Source organism: Oratosquilla oratoria, chromosome 20 (genome assembly GCF_046742065.1).
Source record: "Oratosquilla oratoria isolate Oo_2021 chromosome 20, ASM4674206v1, whole genome shotgun sequence".
NCBI lineage: Eukaryota > Metazoa > Arthropoda > Malacostraca > Stomatopoda > Squillidae > Oratosquilla > Oratosquilla oratoria.
The window spans coordinates 43,421,581-43,441,554 of record NC_134796.1 but is presented as its reverse complement, the minus strand read 5'-3'; the positions used below and the strand labels follow the sequence as shown (position 1 = coordinate 43,441,554).

The 19,974-nt window shown below is 38.7% G+C and overlaps 1 protein-coding gene across 12 annotated transcripts in view; it reads right to left on the bottom strand.

Moving 5' to 3' along the window:
- Positions 1 to 19,974, bottom strand: part of LOC143036506 (uncharacterized) — a 353,579-nt gene that overhangs the window by 48,419 nt on the left and 285,186 nt on the right. For 10 of the 12 annotated variants that reach the window (XM_076203930.1, XM_076203933.1, XM_076203937.1 and 7 more), the window contains 8 exons: positions 19,461 to 19,538; positions 16,613 to 16,759; positions 15,538 to 15,648; positions 13,167 to 13,250; positions 11,119 to 11,227; positions 10,463 to 10,540; positions 7,326 to 7,509; positions 5,936 to 6,008 (listed from right to left, as the gene is read on the bottom strand). In XM_076203930.1, coding sequence (XP_076060045.1) covers positions 5,936 to 6,008; positions 7,326 to 7,509; positions 10,463 to 10,540; positions 11,119 to 11,227; positions 13,167 to 13,250; positions 15,538 to 15,648; positions 16,613 to 16,759; positions 19,461 to 19,538 — 864 coding nt within the window. The remainder of the gene's footprint in view (positions 1 to 5,935; positions 6,009 to 7,325; positions 7,510 to 10,462; positions 10,541 to 11,118; positions 11,228 to 13,166; positions 13,251 to 15,537; positions 15,649 to 16,612; positions 16,760 to 19,460; positions 19,539 to 19,974) is intronic. The other 2 variants (XM_076203931.1, XM_076203935.1) reach the window with 2 other exon arrangements.

Genomic DNA, 19,974 nt, shown 5'->3' with positions numbered 1-19,974 from the left:
GGTATTTGGTTGTCGAACACGTTGGTTAAACCCCAAATACCCGTTCACACGTTCACACATCACTTTAAACACGTGTCTGTCGAACCGCGTTCGACCGTGTGAACCCCCTCTAAGGCCGGACCCAAGAGAGAGAGAGGGGGGGGGACCTTGGGAAAACGCTTCTCAAACACGCGGGGGCCACACCCCCCTCCCACCCCCTCTTTTCTCTCCCCCCTTCCCCCTCTCCTTTCTCTCCCCACTCTCTTCTTCCTCTACCACACCCTCCACCTTCTCCCATTCCTCCCCATCCTCTCCCTCTCCTTACTATCCCATTCTCCCCATCTCTCCTTCCTCATCCACCTTTCCCTCGTCCTTTCTCTCCCCTTCCCCCTCTCCTTCGTCCCACACACTCACCTTTATCCTTTCTCTCCCCATTCCTTCCCCCTCTCCTTCCTTCCTCCCAAACCCCTCCTCCTCTTCCCTCTCCTTCACCCTCTCCCACTCCTGGGGGGGGAGAGAGAGAGAGAGAGAGAGAGAGAGAGAGAGAGAGAGAGAGAGAGAGAGAGAGAGAGAGAGAGAGAGAGAGAGAGAGAGAGAGCATAAGCAACACACGGACCACCACTTCTCCCAAGGGCAATGCCCCGAGGGCCGTTGCCACCCCCTTCCCCCCCTACACAATTCTTGTGACGTCACTGCTTCGGGAAGGTCACAGGTGGTTCGTCACGTGGCCACCTGGGATCACGTGCGTGACCTGTGGGTCTTGATCCTTTGTAGACACTTTGAGATGTTTTTACGGAAGTCTACAATATCGTAACCGAAATCGTTTCTACACAATCGAGGTAGTAAATGCAAGCAGCATGTTTGAGAGAAATGCTAATCGTTCCGCCACCTTTCGCTGCGGTCGAATCCACCAACTGATACAAATATCAATAAATATAAATTACACATACATAATATAAGAATAAAATATCCTACTAAGCTGTTTACTATTAACACCCGACACTGTGAGACTGGAAGAAAAGGCCTACTGATCAAGACGTCTCTGGCGTCAGCTAAACAAAGCCATTATGCGTCACTATTGAAAAAATGGTAAATACAACCCAAGAATCGTCTATGAAATTTTACTAACCTTTAGCTAAAAAGAATATATATATATATACACACACACATACATCACACGACTCTGTGGCGCGGTTGGTCGAGTCCCCGCCTGTCACTATGGCGGTCCGGGTTCGAATACTGCCCAGGGCTGAAATAATTTCTGTATCGCTGCGCTTCGAGTCGCTACTCCTACTCTCGTGGGCGGGGAGTTGGGTATGTGTGTGTGTGCGTGTAAGGTCACAGCATTACCCATAGATCGGTCATACGAGCTCTGAGCTCTCTTCCAGGAGGGAAATAGCTGTCGATCACGAGTCCAACACGTGATCCAAAGACCATGGTGAATACACTAACTCATCTTAATTTTCTTTGGATTTCGTTCGAAAGGGATTTGTTTTTAAGGCGAATGAAATCGATTTGATAAACCAACGCGAAATCTGTCCATGGCGACGTCGAAGGATATTAATAGATAAATATGCCATTGCAATTAGAAATAAAACAATAAACATATTGATGAATAAACATTTAAATAAAATCATACATAGATACTTTACTAGTTACAGAATTGTACAAATATACACAAAGATAAATACATTATCATTCAGAGTAAATAAATACAATTTGGAATAACACGCATAAAACAAAAAAAATACATACATACACAAATCAATAAATAACCATCTTTGTTTTTCTATAGATCAAACCTCATGGTAAAGAAAGCTAAATCTGTTTCAAGGTTCATTTTCGTTCGAGTCAGAAAATCCCTTTCGCCCTTGTGCCCAAAACTTTCCAATGATGCGCACAGATATGCCAACAGTCATGCTACCTCGGTCTGAACTGCCAGACTAGGCTGGGGCATTTCCCATCTTCCCGTCCTGCCCTCCCCCGTACTCTCCTTCACACACACACACTCCCTCTCTCTTTCTCAATCTCTCTCTCATTCACACATACACACTTTGGAATAAGTTAGATGATGCAGCCCAAGCTGGAAAAATCCATGAATTCAAATTTGAATATGATAATTGGATATCAAGGATGTATTATTGTATACTAAGTTGGAACTGAACGCGAATTTCTGGCTAGATATGATAAATTGGAGAGTAGGAAATGGGACCCAGAGAGTGTTGCTACTTTCCTGTATACTTCAATCAAGTAAATACAATCTCTCCCTCTCCCACTCCCCGTGACACCTAGTGAACTCGACTTCTTGATGTAAACAAACGAGAAAAAGCAAGTGACATGTAATAGCAATCAGCAGTTACTAAAAATAGAAACAAACATTAATATGACGTCACATGTTATTGCGCGGGGGAAAATACCCACATTTATCGGCTATTTCGACGGGATCAGACTTTATCTAATTTTTCAAAATGCCAGCCAGTAAACACTGCTGCTGTGGATCATATCGTGGTGACTCACGTTATAAGAATAGACCGCATATGAAGAATTACTTGAATCAGTTTCCCACACCACATCTGGACGACTTAGCAAGCACTGAAATAGTATTATGTTGTCCGATTCAAACTCAAATATGATTTATTCATTCACTGTCAACTAGAAAGCCTAACAGGCTTAAACCAGGTCTACACTGTGCCTCATGCAGATTTGCATGTAGCAGGTTGCGGTGTTGAAAGCTAAGTGTCCGCATTGAGTGGACATGAAAGAATACCAGTCTCACAGGTGCTATACAACTGGATAGCATCTATCATTTTGAGTATTTTGAACCCCATAAATAAGTACCGCAAATTGAGCGTCAGTAGCTCTTTTATATATATATATATATATATATATATATATATATATATATATATATATATTTTTTTTTTTTTTTTTTTTTTTTTTCAGGGGCTGTGGTGGAGAGCACAACCACACCTAACCTAAAAAAATAAATAAATAAAATAAAATAAATAAATATGTCAGTGCTGGGATTTTTCATACTGGCCTATTTTCATTATGGAAAAATGTGTAAATAAAATTTGTTTGCCATTAACACAGATACAATTGTTAATCTATCATTGGACAGCTATAATTCTGAGTATTTTGAACCCTATAAATATGTACTGCAAATCTATGGTAACATCAGTACTGATTTTTAAAAAAGTGTATTTTTGACAGGGCTGCTGTGGAAAATAGCACACCTCCACTTAATTCATTTTTAATGCCACTGTTCAGAATAACTCTTTCTTCATATCATCAAGGCTTGCACCTATGTCCCTTGCTCTTGATGTTCCATAAGCAGTGATACTGCTTCAATAAATCTATAAAATATTGGGTCTGGCTTCTCGTTCAATCAAAGGGTTCCCAACATGCTATGTAGGAACATCCTTATTTGAAACAAATTTAAAATCGCCTTGGCAATTGAATGACTCCCGTGGCCTATCATGCCTAATTATAACCAAATAAATACAATTTGAATTTGCCGCAGCCTATGCAATATGTATTGCACGACATGCCATCAGCAGGCCATCATCGACTGTGGCCTGTAGCCCTCTTAATTTAATAAACACTTATAAAGTATGACCTTCAAAGCTTTAAAACACTATAATGACTGGGTATTGCAATATATGGAGAAACTAACTTGAAACAAAGCCTAGACATGCTAGAGGAAAGACCCAACCAGCCATACAATGCCATGGAAAATAGACTACATTTCCACAAGTTCGGCTTTGTTTCCACTATTTCATGTTCTCAACACTGCAACCAATACTTCAATTGAATGGTGGTATAACTGTCAATACACTGAATGTAAATCTTAGCCCCAGGGACATCATCCTCTAACAATGAAACCTTTGGAAATGTGTCGCATGTTGACATAGTTTGCTCATTATTTACACATTTTGTCCACATTTGGTAGTTTGCCCAACTGCTGATAGAGAGCATGGTAACTGTGATGTCAACTTTGTTGTTAGTTATTGAATGCATTTTATAATCAATTACATAATTTCCAGAAGATGAATGGAAATTATAATCTCTTGCATAATTTGACTCCGACAACATAAATAGCGAGTGGCAACGATTTGCTAGTGCAGTGGTTAGTGTTTTGGATTCCCATGTCTGAAGTCCCCTGTTTGTTCTCAGTGTAAAAATAAATAAACAGATACATACATACATATACCAAAGGCTTTTCCCCCCTTAAATGGGGGGGGGGGGTAGCCAAAAAGAAAAAGGCATAGAAACCACTCCCACCCATTTCATTTCCCATATATTCCACTCCCCTCCACCCTCCTTCCTATCTTGGCACCTCCTGGATAGATAAATAGATAAAAGAATAAATAAATAACTGAATAACAAGAAAAAATACATACATACATATACCAAAGGCTTTTTTCCCCCTTACAAGAGAGATAGCCAAAAAACAAAGGCATAAAATCCACTCCCACTCATTCCATCCCTATAACATTCCACTCCACTCCACCCTCTTCCCTCTTTTTTAATCACAATATTATCACTGAAAGAGATGGAATGGCATTGGTCCAGTCAACAGAATGATTATATATTTCAATGTTTGAATATGCCACTAGAAGGAAATAATTTTAGTGGCATATTCAAGCAAATTGAAATAATAATTCTGTTGACTGGTTAGAAACTTAATCAAATGTAGTTTGATCCACACCACCCAGGATCATAATATAAATCTACATCATGGTTTATATAAATTGGATAATTTTATATGTCAACAAATATGTAAATCAATAAGATTGTAATACCTGAATCTTAAGTGGCCTCTTGTGGCCTTAAGATGCCCCCCACCAGGGCATCTAGCCCAATGGTTAGTTTGTCCCTTATGTCACTCCAGGAGGCCCCAAATCGGGACTGGCGCCTCACCTTATTTCCTTCCAGCATTCCTCTGTGTATGTACATATATATTCTTGTAATCCTTTATTTCCTGGTATTTTGCACTGAAGATGTAATATACGAAAGTGCTCTATTTCTTTTAGTTTTTCTTTCCCAGTGGCTACTCTTGCACATATAGTATATATGAGAAGGTGCTGAAAATCATAGCATTAGCCATAAATCAGGTCAAATAAGAGCTCTATGCTCTCACCAGGCAGTGTAATAGCTGTCGATCATGAGTCTGAATTGCACTGAATTTCAGAAGGTGGTCTTCAAACACCTTAAATGTGACCTACGGGTGAACTGAGGTGGTAGGAAGACTGTGTATCTTATCTCCACCTCCACTATTGGTATACATTATGGCTGAATCCACTCTTCCCTTTAACCTCTTCACTCTGGGGCACATCGCACGTCTGGCAGCATTAGCTGCCTGACGTGTGATGTTGCATCATAATAATTGCATTATAAAAAATAAAGTCACTGCTCAATCGCTCGTTCTCTTTCACCCGTGAATTTTGATAACCATAGAAAATATGATGAAGCAGTTTAGAAAGAATGAGGGTCACACAGGTACGACTACAATAAATATAATCAAGACGCTGACGTCGGCATCATCGCGTACCCACTTGCTCCTCATGATGCCTACGTAGGCGTCACCGTATGGAAGTGGTTAAGAGGGCAGAGTTCTCCTGGCCAGGCTGTGGTGTGGCCACCATCCAGTCCTTTTAAGTTACCAGAGGAAGCTGGATGACCACATCATAGATAATCGTGAAGGATGCAGCACTTCACCCCATACTATACAACACATAATGGAAGATTACATTGTATACAATCATGCATACCAACAACACAATATACATTCTATAAGGGACATGTGGGTAAACCCCATTCCAGCCATGGTGCTCCTAAGAGAGACGAGACTGCTTGGCCAGACAGTCTAGGGAACAACAATAACAACAACTATTGCTATACTACCTTAGACAAATTCCTCCAAACCCATAAAACAGCAGGACATGGTACTTACCGTTACGGCAGGAATGTCACGAGCCACACTCTCTCCGCTGCTTCTCTTTTCCAAGACATCATCACTAGACATGCTGTTGGTGGACAGAATGTCATGCTAAGACTTTTGGCTTGGTAAAAAGACAAAAAATTTCAAACAAACTTCATCTACAATCAAAGTGGAGGGGGAGTCACTGTTCACTGTAAGTCTCAAGAAAGTAGAGGCAATAGATGGATTGATTGATTGACTGGGAATCACTTTTCTTTTGAATTTACAAGCTGAATTCAAAATTCATTATCTGGATTTCTTAGAAATTAATCTTAAAAAATCTAGAACAACACACTGGGCAACAAAACCATTTTCTAGTAAACATATTTGTATCAAAGCACCCCTACTGTTTATGCAATAGCCATTAACCCATTTCTGATCAATCAACTTCTGGAAAATGAACAGAGTACCAAGTGTATATGTACCAAAGATTCTTTCCCCTTTACTAGGAAACTACATACACATATCAATGTCTCTTTCCTCCTTATAAGGGAGGTAGGCAAAGTCAAAAGGCATAAATGCACTCCGACCCATTTCATCCTCACACACTCCACTCTCGGTACACTATAATCTTCAACAGAATTTCTTTCACCTTTTTACACAAGAAGAGCTTATGTCAAGTGACTGCTCTCCTACTACTTTCATCCAATGACATAGTAAGAGTCCCACATTAATACATCAGAGACAACAGTCCAAAGTTTCTTCCCAGAGAGATCTATGATTGTTACCATTCACTGTAGAACTGTTCCCAGTCAGTGAAAAATGAAACAACAACTATTGCTACTGTTGCCATTATCATCACAATTATGATAGTTGATAATTTTTCATTATTATTAATAATTTCATCTAGGGAGCCAAAATGAAAAAGAAATGGCTGATGGATGGGAGTGGCATGGGTGAAGCTGGGTGCATGCCTTGGCTGAATTATAAGGGGTAAGAAGCCTATTGGTGTATAGATAGATAGATACTGTATATGGGAGTGGAATATATGGGAAATGGAATGGGTGGGAGTGGTTTCTATGCCTTTTTCTTTTTGGCTACCCCCCATGTAGGGGGAAAAAGCCTTTGGTATATGTATGTATGTACTATTATTATCACTATGGGAGTGCAATAGATGAGAGTTGAATGGGTAGGAGTGGGTGCATGCCTTAACTGGTTACCCCCTTATAAGGGGCAAGAGGTCATTAGTATACAGATGGGTGGTTAATCATTATTATTACTTAATGTATTTCAATACTGTACTTGATCTAGGATATAACCTGAAGTTAAAAATCATTGTATCTTCACAGGTAAAAAAAAAATAATAATAATAATACAAAAAAAATAAATAAATAAAATAATAACAACAATGCTCTTATCTCACCTCTCTGCATGGAGATCTGAAGATGTGAGTGAGGAGTCATCAGACCCAATACTATTAAGGGAAGTGCAGTTGACTTCGCGCTGTTCCCGAGCTTTACGCTCTTCCCACTTGGCTTTGACTTCATCTGCAACTCGACGTTTCAGCTCCTCTACACGCCGTCGTTCTGTTTCTATTACAAGGGTGCCTAAGGAGGAAACCCCAAGAACATGATTTGGATTGGCTAAACCAATTAAATTAATCTTGAATGACTTAAGATTTTGGCTATACTAATTACTGAAATTTACAAAGTCACTCATTACTCAACAACATCCTAATATCTTGTAGATAGTCTAAGTTTTTCAAGCTGATAAGCAAAAATCTAAGTAATATGCTGTAGCTCTGATCTATACTTACTACCACTTATTCTTACTAATTCTAGCCCATTACTTTTCTTTTCTTTTTATTCTCATTTTATTTCCAAGCTGCCCAGTCATGAACCAAATGTTTTTTTTTTCTCAAGTAATCTATTGCTTTGCCAATGCAGAGACAAGGAAGGATAAGCATAATATTTGCCATTACATTATATATTTTTCAATTTATTTATTATTATCCACAAAGAAAGATGGTTAGGCATGGGCGATAAACATCTTCATTCCTCTCATTCCCATCATGCTCGTCCATTTCACTTCTGCTTAACCTCTTCAATATGAGTCAAATATTCTCTTTGGAACAAAGAAGGGAAAGAGGAGACTTGCTGACTATCTATAGAATAATGAAAGGAATGGAAGTCTTAGATAAGAATGACTTGTTAATATGGAATAATGGTAAAACAAGAGGACACAAAAAGAAACTAAGAAAGGATAGTTACAGAAGAGATCTGAAAAGGAACAGCTTCCCACACAGAGTGATAGATACTTGGAACAAATTAGACAATGAAACAGTGTGTGCAAACACTATTCAAGATTTTAAGAAAAAACTTGATGCTGAGAGATACAAAGACGGGTCACCACGAGCATAGCTCTCTTCCCGTATAATACAACTAGGTAAATACATCAGGTTACCTGATGTATGATGATGCATCACAATACGTGCATTAAAAAATATAAAGTTATTGGCATTATACTTGTTCTCTTTCACCCTGAATAAATATAACATCACAGAAAACATGATCAAGCCTGTTCACAGAATACGGAGCTCAACAACAACTACAATATAAAATATAATCAGGAAGTTGATGCCAGCATCCTCATATACCCCACTCGTGGCTCATAATGCACACACAGGCATCATCTTAATCAAGAAGTTAAACTATATGATTTAATTATTTTTTTCTAAGCATTTTATTAGAAATAACTAGTGTTCCTATCTTTGTGGACATACTGAAGAAGCAGAATGGCAGAGGTGTTAAAGGAGATTTAAGAAAGGTAACAGAATGGAGATAGTATTCAAAAGTGATCAGCAATCTTATTTTAAGTGAAGGTCAGCCATAAATCAAATGGCTTTGACTTGGCTACTTCCCTAGTAAGGGGAAAAAAGCCCTTGGTATATTGAATAGAATAGCCATAAATTACAGAAGAATACTGCATAACTGGTCCACAAGGATGTTATTGGTGGTACAACCACATGAAAATAAGACCTGAAGAAGAAGTCATGCTGAGAGCCTTGGAGTGGAGACCAGATGGAATCAGACCTCTTGGGAGACCCAGGAGGAGATGGATGGACAATGAGGATGAAGTACTCAAGAGAAGGGACACTTCACTGGTGGAGGTTGAGCTGTTGCTGATCTACATGGACAGATCAATGTGATGGAGCATTGTATCAATGGGACAGTAATGTCCTAATGAAAAGATGGAAAACAGAGCAGGTGAGCAGGCGTGAAAAGGACATAGGAATGTGTGTGACAAGGGTGAGGATGTTCCTTTCCCATGCCTAGCCACCTTGCTTTGGAGGTAGTAGTATATAAACTCAAAAAATATTTTTAAATTTCAATTGTTTCCACTTCCAATATTGCCTGCATAATAAATCCACTTTCTATATCTCTTCCAAATACTTAACTGTCACACCATTTCATGACTCAATTCTCTTTGAACTGCCAGAACACAATCTTATCCTATTAATTTCACTTCTATCCCTCTTAAATTTTACTAATGAGATTAATATCCTACTCTAACTGAACACTCTTGTATTTTTTTTTTTTATCCTGATACATGCCAAAGTATTTTATCCCTCTACTTCATACTATCTTCATAAATTCAACTATCTATATAATTCAATATGGTGCCAATCTATAGTGTATATGAAATCTCATTACCTTAAAGCATAACCAAATTACATTTTGTTTATTATATGTGTTAAATTTCACATGATAAAATTTGTTTTAATCATGATACATAAAAGTAATTTATACGGAATAAAAAGTTTTTAACCATAGCAGAAAAAAAAAAAAAAAAAAAAAACATGTTCAATTGTATCAAGCAAAATAATAAAATCTAGCTGAGCAAAGCTTTCATATGAACTGGTAACTAAAAAATTCATTTATAAAATAATTAGGCTTGTCAAGCAATTCAAAATAATTTTTTGTCATTCAATAATCAAACCAGTTAGTTTTGTTCATATACCTTTACTGCATTCCTTTATGAATAAAAAATACATTAGCCATACATAATAGAGAAATCAGAGCAGATGCATGTATTTTCCAAAGTTGATGTAGGGAAGAATTTTTTTTCTTTGCTGAAAAAATAAAGAACATAATAATTGCTCAACAGCTTGATGCAACCATGCTGTTAGTAATACAAACTTCCTTTAAGCACAGAGTATATCCCCAATGGATAAACTTATGTTTGTTAGAAACTATAACCGTGGGAGTACATACCACTATCCCTATCTGTAGCATTCCATAACCCAAGTTAATCCATTAAATCATACTTTAATCTGCTTTAAACCATATGGTTCATGCTTCAATATAACTTAATCACCAGTAAGTCCAAGTATATAGTAATAAGACCTTGTTTATCCCTACGCCACATGAGGAAGCAAGAGCCATCAATTCAATGGTGAACAACTTTAAATATATCACCAGGATATCGGCGGATGCAGCTACATCAGGAACTGTGAAATTGTTCCAGGAGCATGCACAAGATTTGTTGATTAGTGATTACCTTCCTGTGTTACCATGGAAGAGTCCATGGAGAATTCCTGCCCTTCAAGGTTAACGCCATTCAAAGGTTGCCACCCTGCTTTTGGTATGGTAAAGGTTAGGTAGCAGTTATGAGTGCAAGAAAAGAAATAAAAAAAGAGAAAAAGAAAGAAGGAGTTGTGAGGGTGTTGAGGTAGTGAGTAAAGCTAATGTCACACTACTCTACTCTCTGTTCACAACTGGTCCATTTTAGTGCTGATTGTTATGCACTAGGGTGAGGTTGCTGGGAATAGAATCTAGCGTGACCTTAGCTTAACAAGTTAGATGTTCCTTTCCCCAAGTTGGGTGTTCTGATGAATGGGGTGAGGAAGGTTAGCTGGTAGGAGGAAGAAAAAGTCAAGGAGAAAGAAAAAGTCAAGGAGAAAGAAGCTCCACTCTCATTTCTGAGTTGCTCATCAGATGAATGCTGGGTCCACGAGTTAATGTATTAGCTATGTTATAAATTTCTGCATAATTACCATTTTTCAATTACTTTCCTATATCCATCACCATGACATGTTATGACTTTCTTGGTTGTAAGATTTACAGCTCTGGTTTCATCTGCTGAAGAACTTAGATGAACATAAGAAAAGAAAATATTTGTGAAACTGTGCTGGTCAACAGCTACACAATAACTACCTTGCTTCGCTAAAAGGAGTTGACGGTTTCGTTCAATCTCCATTAGAGTTGCTGAAGTCTTACGCCCAAGACTCCCATCATTACATGCAATTGGGGTTGACCTTGTGACCTGAAACAAAATTAAAGCAATGGTTATAACAAATTAATGTACTATAACTATCTGCTTGTTACTTCAGGTTCATAATGTATAAATCATAACTACATATTTACTGAAAATGAAAACTTTTTTGGAATTTTACTTTAACATGTTCTGGGAAAAAATCGTGGAGAGATGATGGTGGAGATATGTCTAAAAAGAGTTGATAATAGCAAATACAGTGTTTAGGAAGAAAGTCAAGCATAAGTACACATGGGAGAGGGTGGTGGATAGAAGGGTGGTAGATAGGGCTTTAACCACTTCAGTACAATGACGTCTATTTAGGGGTCATGAGGCGTGAGTGGGTACACGAGGATGATTGTGTCAGCATCTGGATTATATATATATATATATATTTTTTTTGTAATTGATCATGTGTTACTCCCAGATTCTGTGAACTGGTTTGATCACATTTTCTGTGTTTATTATTACTCAGAGTAAAAGAGAACAAGTAATACAGCAGTGACTTTATATTTTATAATGTGAGTAGTGTGATGAATCATACATATGGTAGCCAGTGCTGCACTCTATAATTTTACTCATACTGAAGTGGTTAATGGACTATATAGTGGTAACCAGGAGAATTTTGAATGTAGACATTCTAAGGGGTGAGAGTGGGGGAATATCAGACCATTTTTTGGTGGAAAGTAAGTTGAGAGTGGAGGATAGATGGAAAATGGAAAAGGACAGAAGGTAGGGAGGTGCTTAGAGTAAACTGCTTAAATGAGAAAGAAAAGGAGGAGTACAAGAAGAAGCTGAGAGAAGAATGGGATGGAGAGGGATAGAGTAGAATTAGGAGTAGAGGAGGAATGGGGATGGTTCAAGGAGAGAGTCACAAGGTGTGCAAAGATGGTATGTGGAACAAGGAGGATGGGAGGAAATAGAAGGAAGGTAGTGAGCGGTGGGATGAGGAGACAAAGATGGTTGTAGAAGAGAAGAAACAAGCATTCACAGAATTATTACAAATTAGGATGAGAGAATCATATGAGAGCTACAAAGAAAAGAGAAAAGAAGTAAAGCATAAGATAAAGGAGGCAAAGAGGAGAGCAGATGTAAAATGTGATAAGAGTATGATAGAAAATTTTGATAGTAATAAAGAGATGTTTTGGAAGGAAATTAAGAGAGGAGGGAGAGGCAAATCAAGTAGAGAAGAAAAGTTAAAGGTGCAGATGGAGAAATGCTAATGGAAGAGACGACAGGAAGAGGAAGATGGGCAGAGTATTTTAGGGAGTTGCTAAATGAGGGGACGAAGAGGGAGGTTGCCGATTAAATGAAGTGGCCTTACTGTGGATGTGCTGCGTCTTGCTGCATTGCCTCTGACCCAGGGCAGTAGGCAAGATACAGGGAAAACCTGTCATCTAGGAGGGGCCAAGATAAGAGGGAGGGAGGTGGTGAATAGGAGTGGAGTATGTGGGGATGGAATGGGTGGGAGTGGATGATATGCCTTTGTATTTTTGGCTACTTCCCTTGTAAGGGAGAAAAGCCACTGGTAAATGTATGCTAAATGTGAAGGAGGATAGGGAGGGAAAGGTAGTTGCAGTGGCAAGTACTAAGAAAATGAGAGTGATGAATGAGGAAAATGGAGGAGAAATAAAGATGAAGTGAAAGCAGTTATTAAAAGGATAAGAGCAGGGAAGGTACCTGGGTTAGATGGGTGTTAGGTGGAGTGTCTACAAAGAGGGAGGTACAGTGATGGTGGACTGACTGGTGAGGTTGTTTAATGTTTGTCTAAAAGCGGGTAGAGTGCTGGAGGACTGGAGGAGTTGTGGATGATGGGTCTTCCCTATATCCAAGCAACTCTACTCAAATCAAAGGTAATCCAGTAAATCAGCAGTAAAAATTAAAAATTGTATTCTATCAAGCTGAAGAATATAGAGGAAATCATATGAGATTATAACAACAGAAGAAGTACCTGGTTAATTCTATCCAAGTCATCTTGAGATCTGTCAAGGAGGTGAAGTCTTGCAAGTCTCTCAGCAAATTCAGAGGAACCACTCTATCCAGACACATTAAAATGAAAAAAAAGAAGAAAAATAGTTAACATGCCTAACAGCAATTTCAACAAAATAAAAATTGGATACAGTATTATTGTACAAAATGTCACAAATATAAAAAATCAAAATATCTATGTTCTAATATATATATAAATAATAAGTTCTACTAAACAATGTATATGTTTATCTTGTTTTATAAGCTTCATCTACTACAATCTACAAAATGTAATAAATATACTAATATATACTGTTGCACACAAAATCTAAGTCCATCACTCTATTCTAAAAATAAAATAGTCACAAAAGACTTCATCCTAAATGCAATTTTTAAACTCAGTCTTACCCTCTTGAGTGTAACATACATCCTGGGATGCAAAGTAAGGAGAAAGTGACATGCAGCCTAAGTTATGATATTCTTGGTAAAAAAAAAATAATAATAATAATAAGAAATAAAATAAAATAAAATAAACTATAAATAATTTTTTTTTAACATTTTTTTTTAATTCATTTTATTTATTTATTTTTTTTTTTGGTTCGAGGTAAAGGTGGGACTTCATCAGGGATGCGTTATGTCGCCCTGGCTGTTCAACTTGTACATGGATGGGGTAATGTGAGAGGTACCGGTAAATGCAAGGGTAGTGGGTCAGGGATTGGAGAAATTGGAGAAAAGTGGGAGGTGAGCCAGCTCTTGTTTGCGGACGACACTGCGCTTGTGGCAGGATCGGAGGAGGGATTGAGGAAATTGGTGACACAGTTTGGGAGAGTGTGTGATAGAAGAAAGCTGAAGATAAATGTGGGTGAAAGTGGCAGCAGACTGGAAGTGAGCATTAAGGGAGAGCGACTGGAGGAAGTGGATAGTTTTAGATACTTGGGTGCAAATGTGGCAGGAAAAGGTGGAGTGAAGGTGGAGGTAGAATGTAGATTGAGAGAAGCGAGTAAATGCCTTGGTGGATTAAAAAGTGTAATGAGGAATAGACATTTAGGAATGGATGCTAAGAGGAGACTGCATGAAGGAGTGATTGTGCCAACAGCACTGTATGGGGCAGAAACATGGAACATAAGAGAGGAAGAGAGAAGGAGTTTGAATGTGTTTGAGATGAGGTGTCTGAGAAGTATAATGGAGGTTACTAGGCTAGATAGAGTGAGAAATGAGGAGGTGAGGAGGAGAACAGGGGTGGAAAGGGAGTTGGGAGATAGGGTTGATGAAAGAGTATTAGGATGGTTTGGACACATGGAAAGAATGAGTGAAGAAAGACTAGTAAAAGAGGTATGGAAGGCAGATGTGGAGGGAGTGAACATGAGGGGACATCCTAGGATGAGGTGGATGGATGGGGTCAATGGGGTTTTGGGGAAAAGGGGAATGTCTGTTGAGGAAGGACGGGAGAAGACAGAAGAAGGGTGAATGGAGAATGGTTGTATATGGATGATGTTGTGATGCATGAGGTGGAATGGGCGGGGGGATGGGGGTTGAGGTAGTATGTGTGAACAAAATTTGACGCAGCCCGAAGGGATTTCTCCCCGTCTTCTCCTTTTATGCATGGGGGGGACGGAGAGGGGGTGTCGCCGATTTAATGAAGTGGCCTTGCTATGGATGTGCTGTGTCTTGCAACACTGCTTCTGACTCAGGGCAGTGGACAAGGTGCAGGGATGACCCGTCATCTGGGAGGAGCTAAGATGGGAGGGAGGGTGGAGGGGTGTGGAGTGTATTCAGGGATGGAATGGGTGGGAATGATTTTATGCCTTTTCCTTTTTGGCTACCTCCCTTGTAAGGGGGAAAAAGCCTTGGTATATGTATGTATAAATAAAAGAATAAAAATAAAATAAAATGAATAATCCCATAACTCAAAAAGATCTGGCTGCTGATGATGCTTGATGACTTTATTTCAGTGAACATCATGTCATCTGAGGTAATCTAGCACTACAATTCTCCCATTCTGAAACTTCCGACAGCCTTACAACACAATGCCCATGAACTACCATTATCCCCAATTTTGCCATAGACAGCCTATCTATGCAGCCTGTTACTTTGCCTCTTGGACACAAGAATATAAGTGTATTTTCTCTTCACTGTCTAATGCTGCCTATGTTTACTTATCACTCCATAGGGCATAAAAATGTATTATGAATAAAGATTTCTTGCTGAGTTTTGTGCACCACAGCAACATAAAAAAAATAAGATAAAATAAAATAGCTGCACAGGTTGTGGATTTAAAGCAAGATTATCTATGAATTAGCATTCCTGCATAATGGATATAAAAGTGTATGTAAAACTGATTTGTATCAGATTACCTCTTCAGTGTCTGAAGAACAAGCAGGTGAACACTGTCCATTGGATGCTGGAAGACCGAGGCATGTCAATTCACCCAAGCGTCGCTCTGCAGCATTTACCCGACCCCTCTCCTGCAACCATAAAATTCACAATTTACCAGTAGCAAGGTTGTGGAAATATATCATAAATCAAAAATGGTTGGAGTGAACTTCAGAGGAAGACCAAGAGTGAGGTAGATGGATCCACTTACAACCGCTCTCTGCTCATGCCTATCTCTTGCCCTCTCTCTCCCCTGCTCAACAGACATTCCTCTTGCACCCAAGTATGGGACAGATGTGAGTGGAGAGTGGCTGTGAATGGATGAGAAAGTGACATGGCCCAAGATGATCTAAGAAGGGAGATATCCCCAACCCCTAAACCAGAGTGTTTACATGCCTAACTGCTGCCCCAGGGCAAAGTTCTCATTGACACCCCCCTCACTTCCCATCTCCACCAACCCTTACTGCCCATTATAGCTATTGGCTTGCAAAATAATTAAACAGGTTTTAAAAATTATATTTAATGTCCCTATTGCAGAAAGGATAAGGGAAAAAGTACTTCATACTCTGTTGATTCTAACACAAAACTTGTATATTATGGTAAAATATTCAGGGTGCCTTTGACCTTTTTTTTTACTATAATTATTTTGTCAGTCTTGTGGGTGGCCTGTCCAGACTAGAATTGTAGCCCCCTCTAAATATACTGCCCCAGAGCATATGCACCCCACCTGCCCCCCTCCCCCCATGTGAGGGCCCTACCCCTAACATTTCAACTATTATTGTTCTCATGGTTTATCTAGTCCTACACTACCAGAGCACTCTGTAGGACCTGCTCATTGAGGTCGTTAATAAGAAAAAGGGAGTGATTGTAGGAAGAAGGTACTGGACCCAGCTGAGGTGGCAAGTGATTGTGAGGAAAACAGAAAGGGACATTTCAAAGACAGTATGAGTTACAAGTGGACAAAAGAAGTGTAAAAAAGCATTTCAATGGAAAGAGTATACCCATTTCTCATGCAGAAGAAATAATAATATCTATTACAATCTCTAATCAACATACCTTTCCCATCTTGGATAGAAGAGTCTGACGTTCTCGCTCTAATTTTTCAGTGTCATTTCTGACACAGTCGGTAATTTCTGCCATCTGCTGCTCCAATTCGCTTATTCTTTCTTGCCATATTTTAACTTTTTCTCTTGTTTCTGATATCTGCAAACTCCACATTATTAGCATACTTTAATTAATACAATTCAGCGGGACCAACAATGGGTACCTGCAATTGGTGGTCATGCAAAATGGACATCAGAGAGAATTGTCTCCCCGTTGCCCATCTTCAAAACCCATCAAAATTCTCATCTCCATCTGGTGTTATTGTCATTCCTTAGACTGTCAGGCAGAACACTCCCACCTCCCTGAGGAATGCTATGGTTGGAACAGGGTTTTCCCACAAATCCCTTATACAGTATATACTGGGTTGTAACCATGCATGATGGTGCACAATGCAGTCTTCTATAATGTATTGTACAGTATTTGGTGAAGTGTTACACTCTGGACAGTTAACTGTTATGTGGTCATCCAGCCTCTTCTGGTAAGTTAGAAGGGCTGGATGGTGGCTTGGCCAGATGAATTCTGTCCTCTCGGGGGAGAGATGCTTTAGAGTGATGGATATCAGGGGGTCTGGCATGCAGGGGTCTGGTGGTGCAGCCCTCAGGAATTCATACTTGGTCTCTGGACTTAAACCCAAGATCTCTTTCTAGCAGCTTTAACTGTATTTCCTCCAATTTTTCACACAAGGGAAAAGAACAACTGGAAACTACTCCCCTCTTCCTATAACTAAAGTTAGTGACTAATATAACACAGATAATAGTTCGATGTTTCTTCTTGGAGGGACCTATGGGAGGGCCTGAGGGCTGATGCTGATCCCCATAGGGCTGTTGGTTTCCAATTAGTGAAACTTGAGGTAACAATTATTCTCATTACTGATGCAAGAGGGAGGGAAGGGGGTAGATGGGGGTGTAATGTGTGGGGATGGAATGGGTGGGAGTGGTTTTTATGCCTTTGTTTTTTGGCTACCTTCCTTGTAAGGGTGGAAAAAAGTCTTTGGTATATGTATGTAGTAGTACAATTTTACCAGTGATGGGTACCAACATTTTAATTATTAATCCATTAATATTGCAGCTATTCTTTAACATATTAATATATTATTATATATTTTTTTCTTTTTTATTAGTTATCATTTACTTCCATTAAAATTTCCTTTGATTTCCATTATTCCATTATTCATTTTTCTTTTACAGGTCACTTTATGTCATAGGCATTTTAATAATCATTTAAATCATCAAATCAATAGTGTCATAGTGACTTAGTCAACAGAACTGTGGACAATGTGAAGTGATCACAGATCATAATGATGGCATCTCAGTCAAGTACATCACAAAAGTCTACTCCTTTGTCTTGGTTATCTATGAGACTTATGTTGGGCTAGGCAGACTGGATGCTCAGGAAAATGTTGTGGTTGGTGAAGGCAATGTTGGCAAGGAGGAGCTGCCAGAGAACCTCAGAGGAAAATGTATGACAACAGCTATATCTTTTAATCTAAGATCTGCCAACCCCAGCAGCATAAGGTCAGGGCCCATAAGAGCACCAACAACAGCATTAAGAACCACAACAACAGAGGTAGAGGAGGCTTGCAAAGCAGAATCAAACTGCAGCAGAGACATTTCTCCAGCTTAAGTAAACCCATTACTCCAAGTCTCTGGAAGCAAGGAAACATGAAACACCTAACCTTACATTGCTCCACCTTAGCATTATTAAGATAATACAATATATTTTCTTTGAGTGACTTGTAGGTCAACCCAGTAGCTGTTGCCAGTTACTTGGAAGCTGTATGTCTCCAAAAGAGATCTAGGGCAATGAGTGATTGATCCAGCCATGTCTGTCCAGAGATGAATTCACTCCACCTACAACCAGGAAACAAGTCAAGCAGCCTTATCATCTGTCTATGGAAGAATCCTCTGGCATGAGTGCTATAGGTGCTGGCATTTCCCATGCTTGTGGACAATGTTCCCTCTATTTTTTTTTTTTTTTTCTGTGTGTGTGCAGAAATTTGCTTGTGTGCAAACTTTGCCTTCTCTGAAAAGTATGTAAGTATGTGCGCACCCATGTGAGTCACCATTTGATCATTTAAGCAAATATGCAGAATTTGTAAGTTTGTACTACATATTACCTCCACTAAAACACCATTTGCAATGGAAGCACTAGAGTTAGAAGAGAAAAAAAAAAAAATATTGGTTTGACAGTTGGCAAGTTACTATATTCTTAGAGAATTTATAGGCTGATGTTTGGGTGGAACTTCTTTATTGAATGGATTTTATTAACATTTGAAAAGCCTTGTGTGTGCACATTTTTTCTTTATGTGAGCTAGTTGTAAAACATATGTGCATGCACACATGCACACAGTTTAGAGGGAATGTTGCTTGTGGACAAGACACATGGCAACTTGGTAATCTACAACATATATCCATTGCAGGTGCACTTTGTTCAAGATCCTGGATATCAGGAACTATATAGATTAACAGATTAATGATAAACTTCCATTGATACAATATCAGAATTAGTAGAAGTAATTTAGCAATTTTAAAACTAATGTTTTTCATTAATTTGCTCACCATTGAAGTTTGCAAACAATTTATATGTGGAACAGAATAGCTTTCATGGAAAAATAGTCTAACCTAATCTAATATGAATTTGGCTCTTGCATGTGCTAAAACAGTTAACACTTTGTTTATGGTATATAATTTGACTGTACTGAAGGACACACTCCAGATAGAAGGTATTTACTAATAGAGGAACAGAACAAAATATACAAAATATACCACCATAATGGAAGCTTTGCTTAATTGTTACTTGCCTCTTTATTCAATTCTTCTTTCTCAGACTCCCTCTGAACCTCAGCCTCCATTTGATGAAATTCCGTGTCCTCGAAGGCCTGCATCAGAAAAAGATGTCAGACAATGGGAATAGAAAATAATTTCAAAACTACAGACTACCATTTCCATCACAACGAAATGGTATATACATGTTTATATATACATATAACCATATATGATATTCAGAACTATAGATTTCTAGTCAAGCTGTCTGTCTAGCACTTCTTTCTGTTTATTGGATTCACTCAAGACTTATATATTTTTTTTATTATAAGCATGGGCTCTAAGGGTCACTGGATGCACACAAAATCCGAGTTTGTAATTATCTACTACTTGAAAACAAAATCCACTGGATAATTAGTAACATTAGAATTTCAACCAATGAAAACTTGTTTGAAATATCACACATGACTAAGTCTTGCTATGTTAAAGGTGTATGTAAATAGCAACAGTGTTATAATGGTGTTACAGTAAAATAAGAAAAAGCACTGCAAC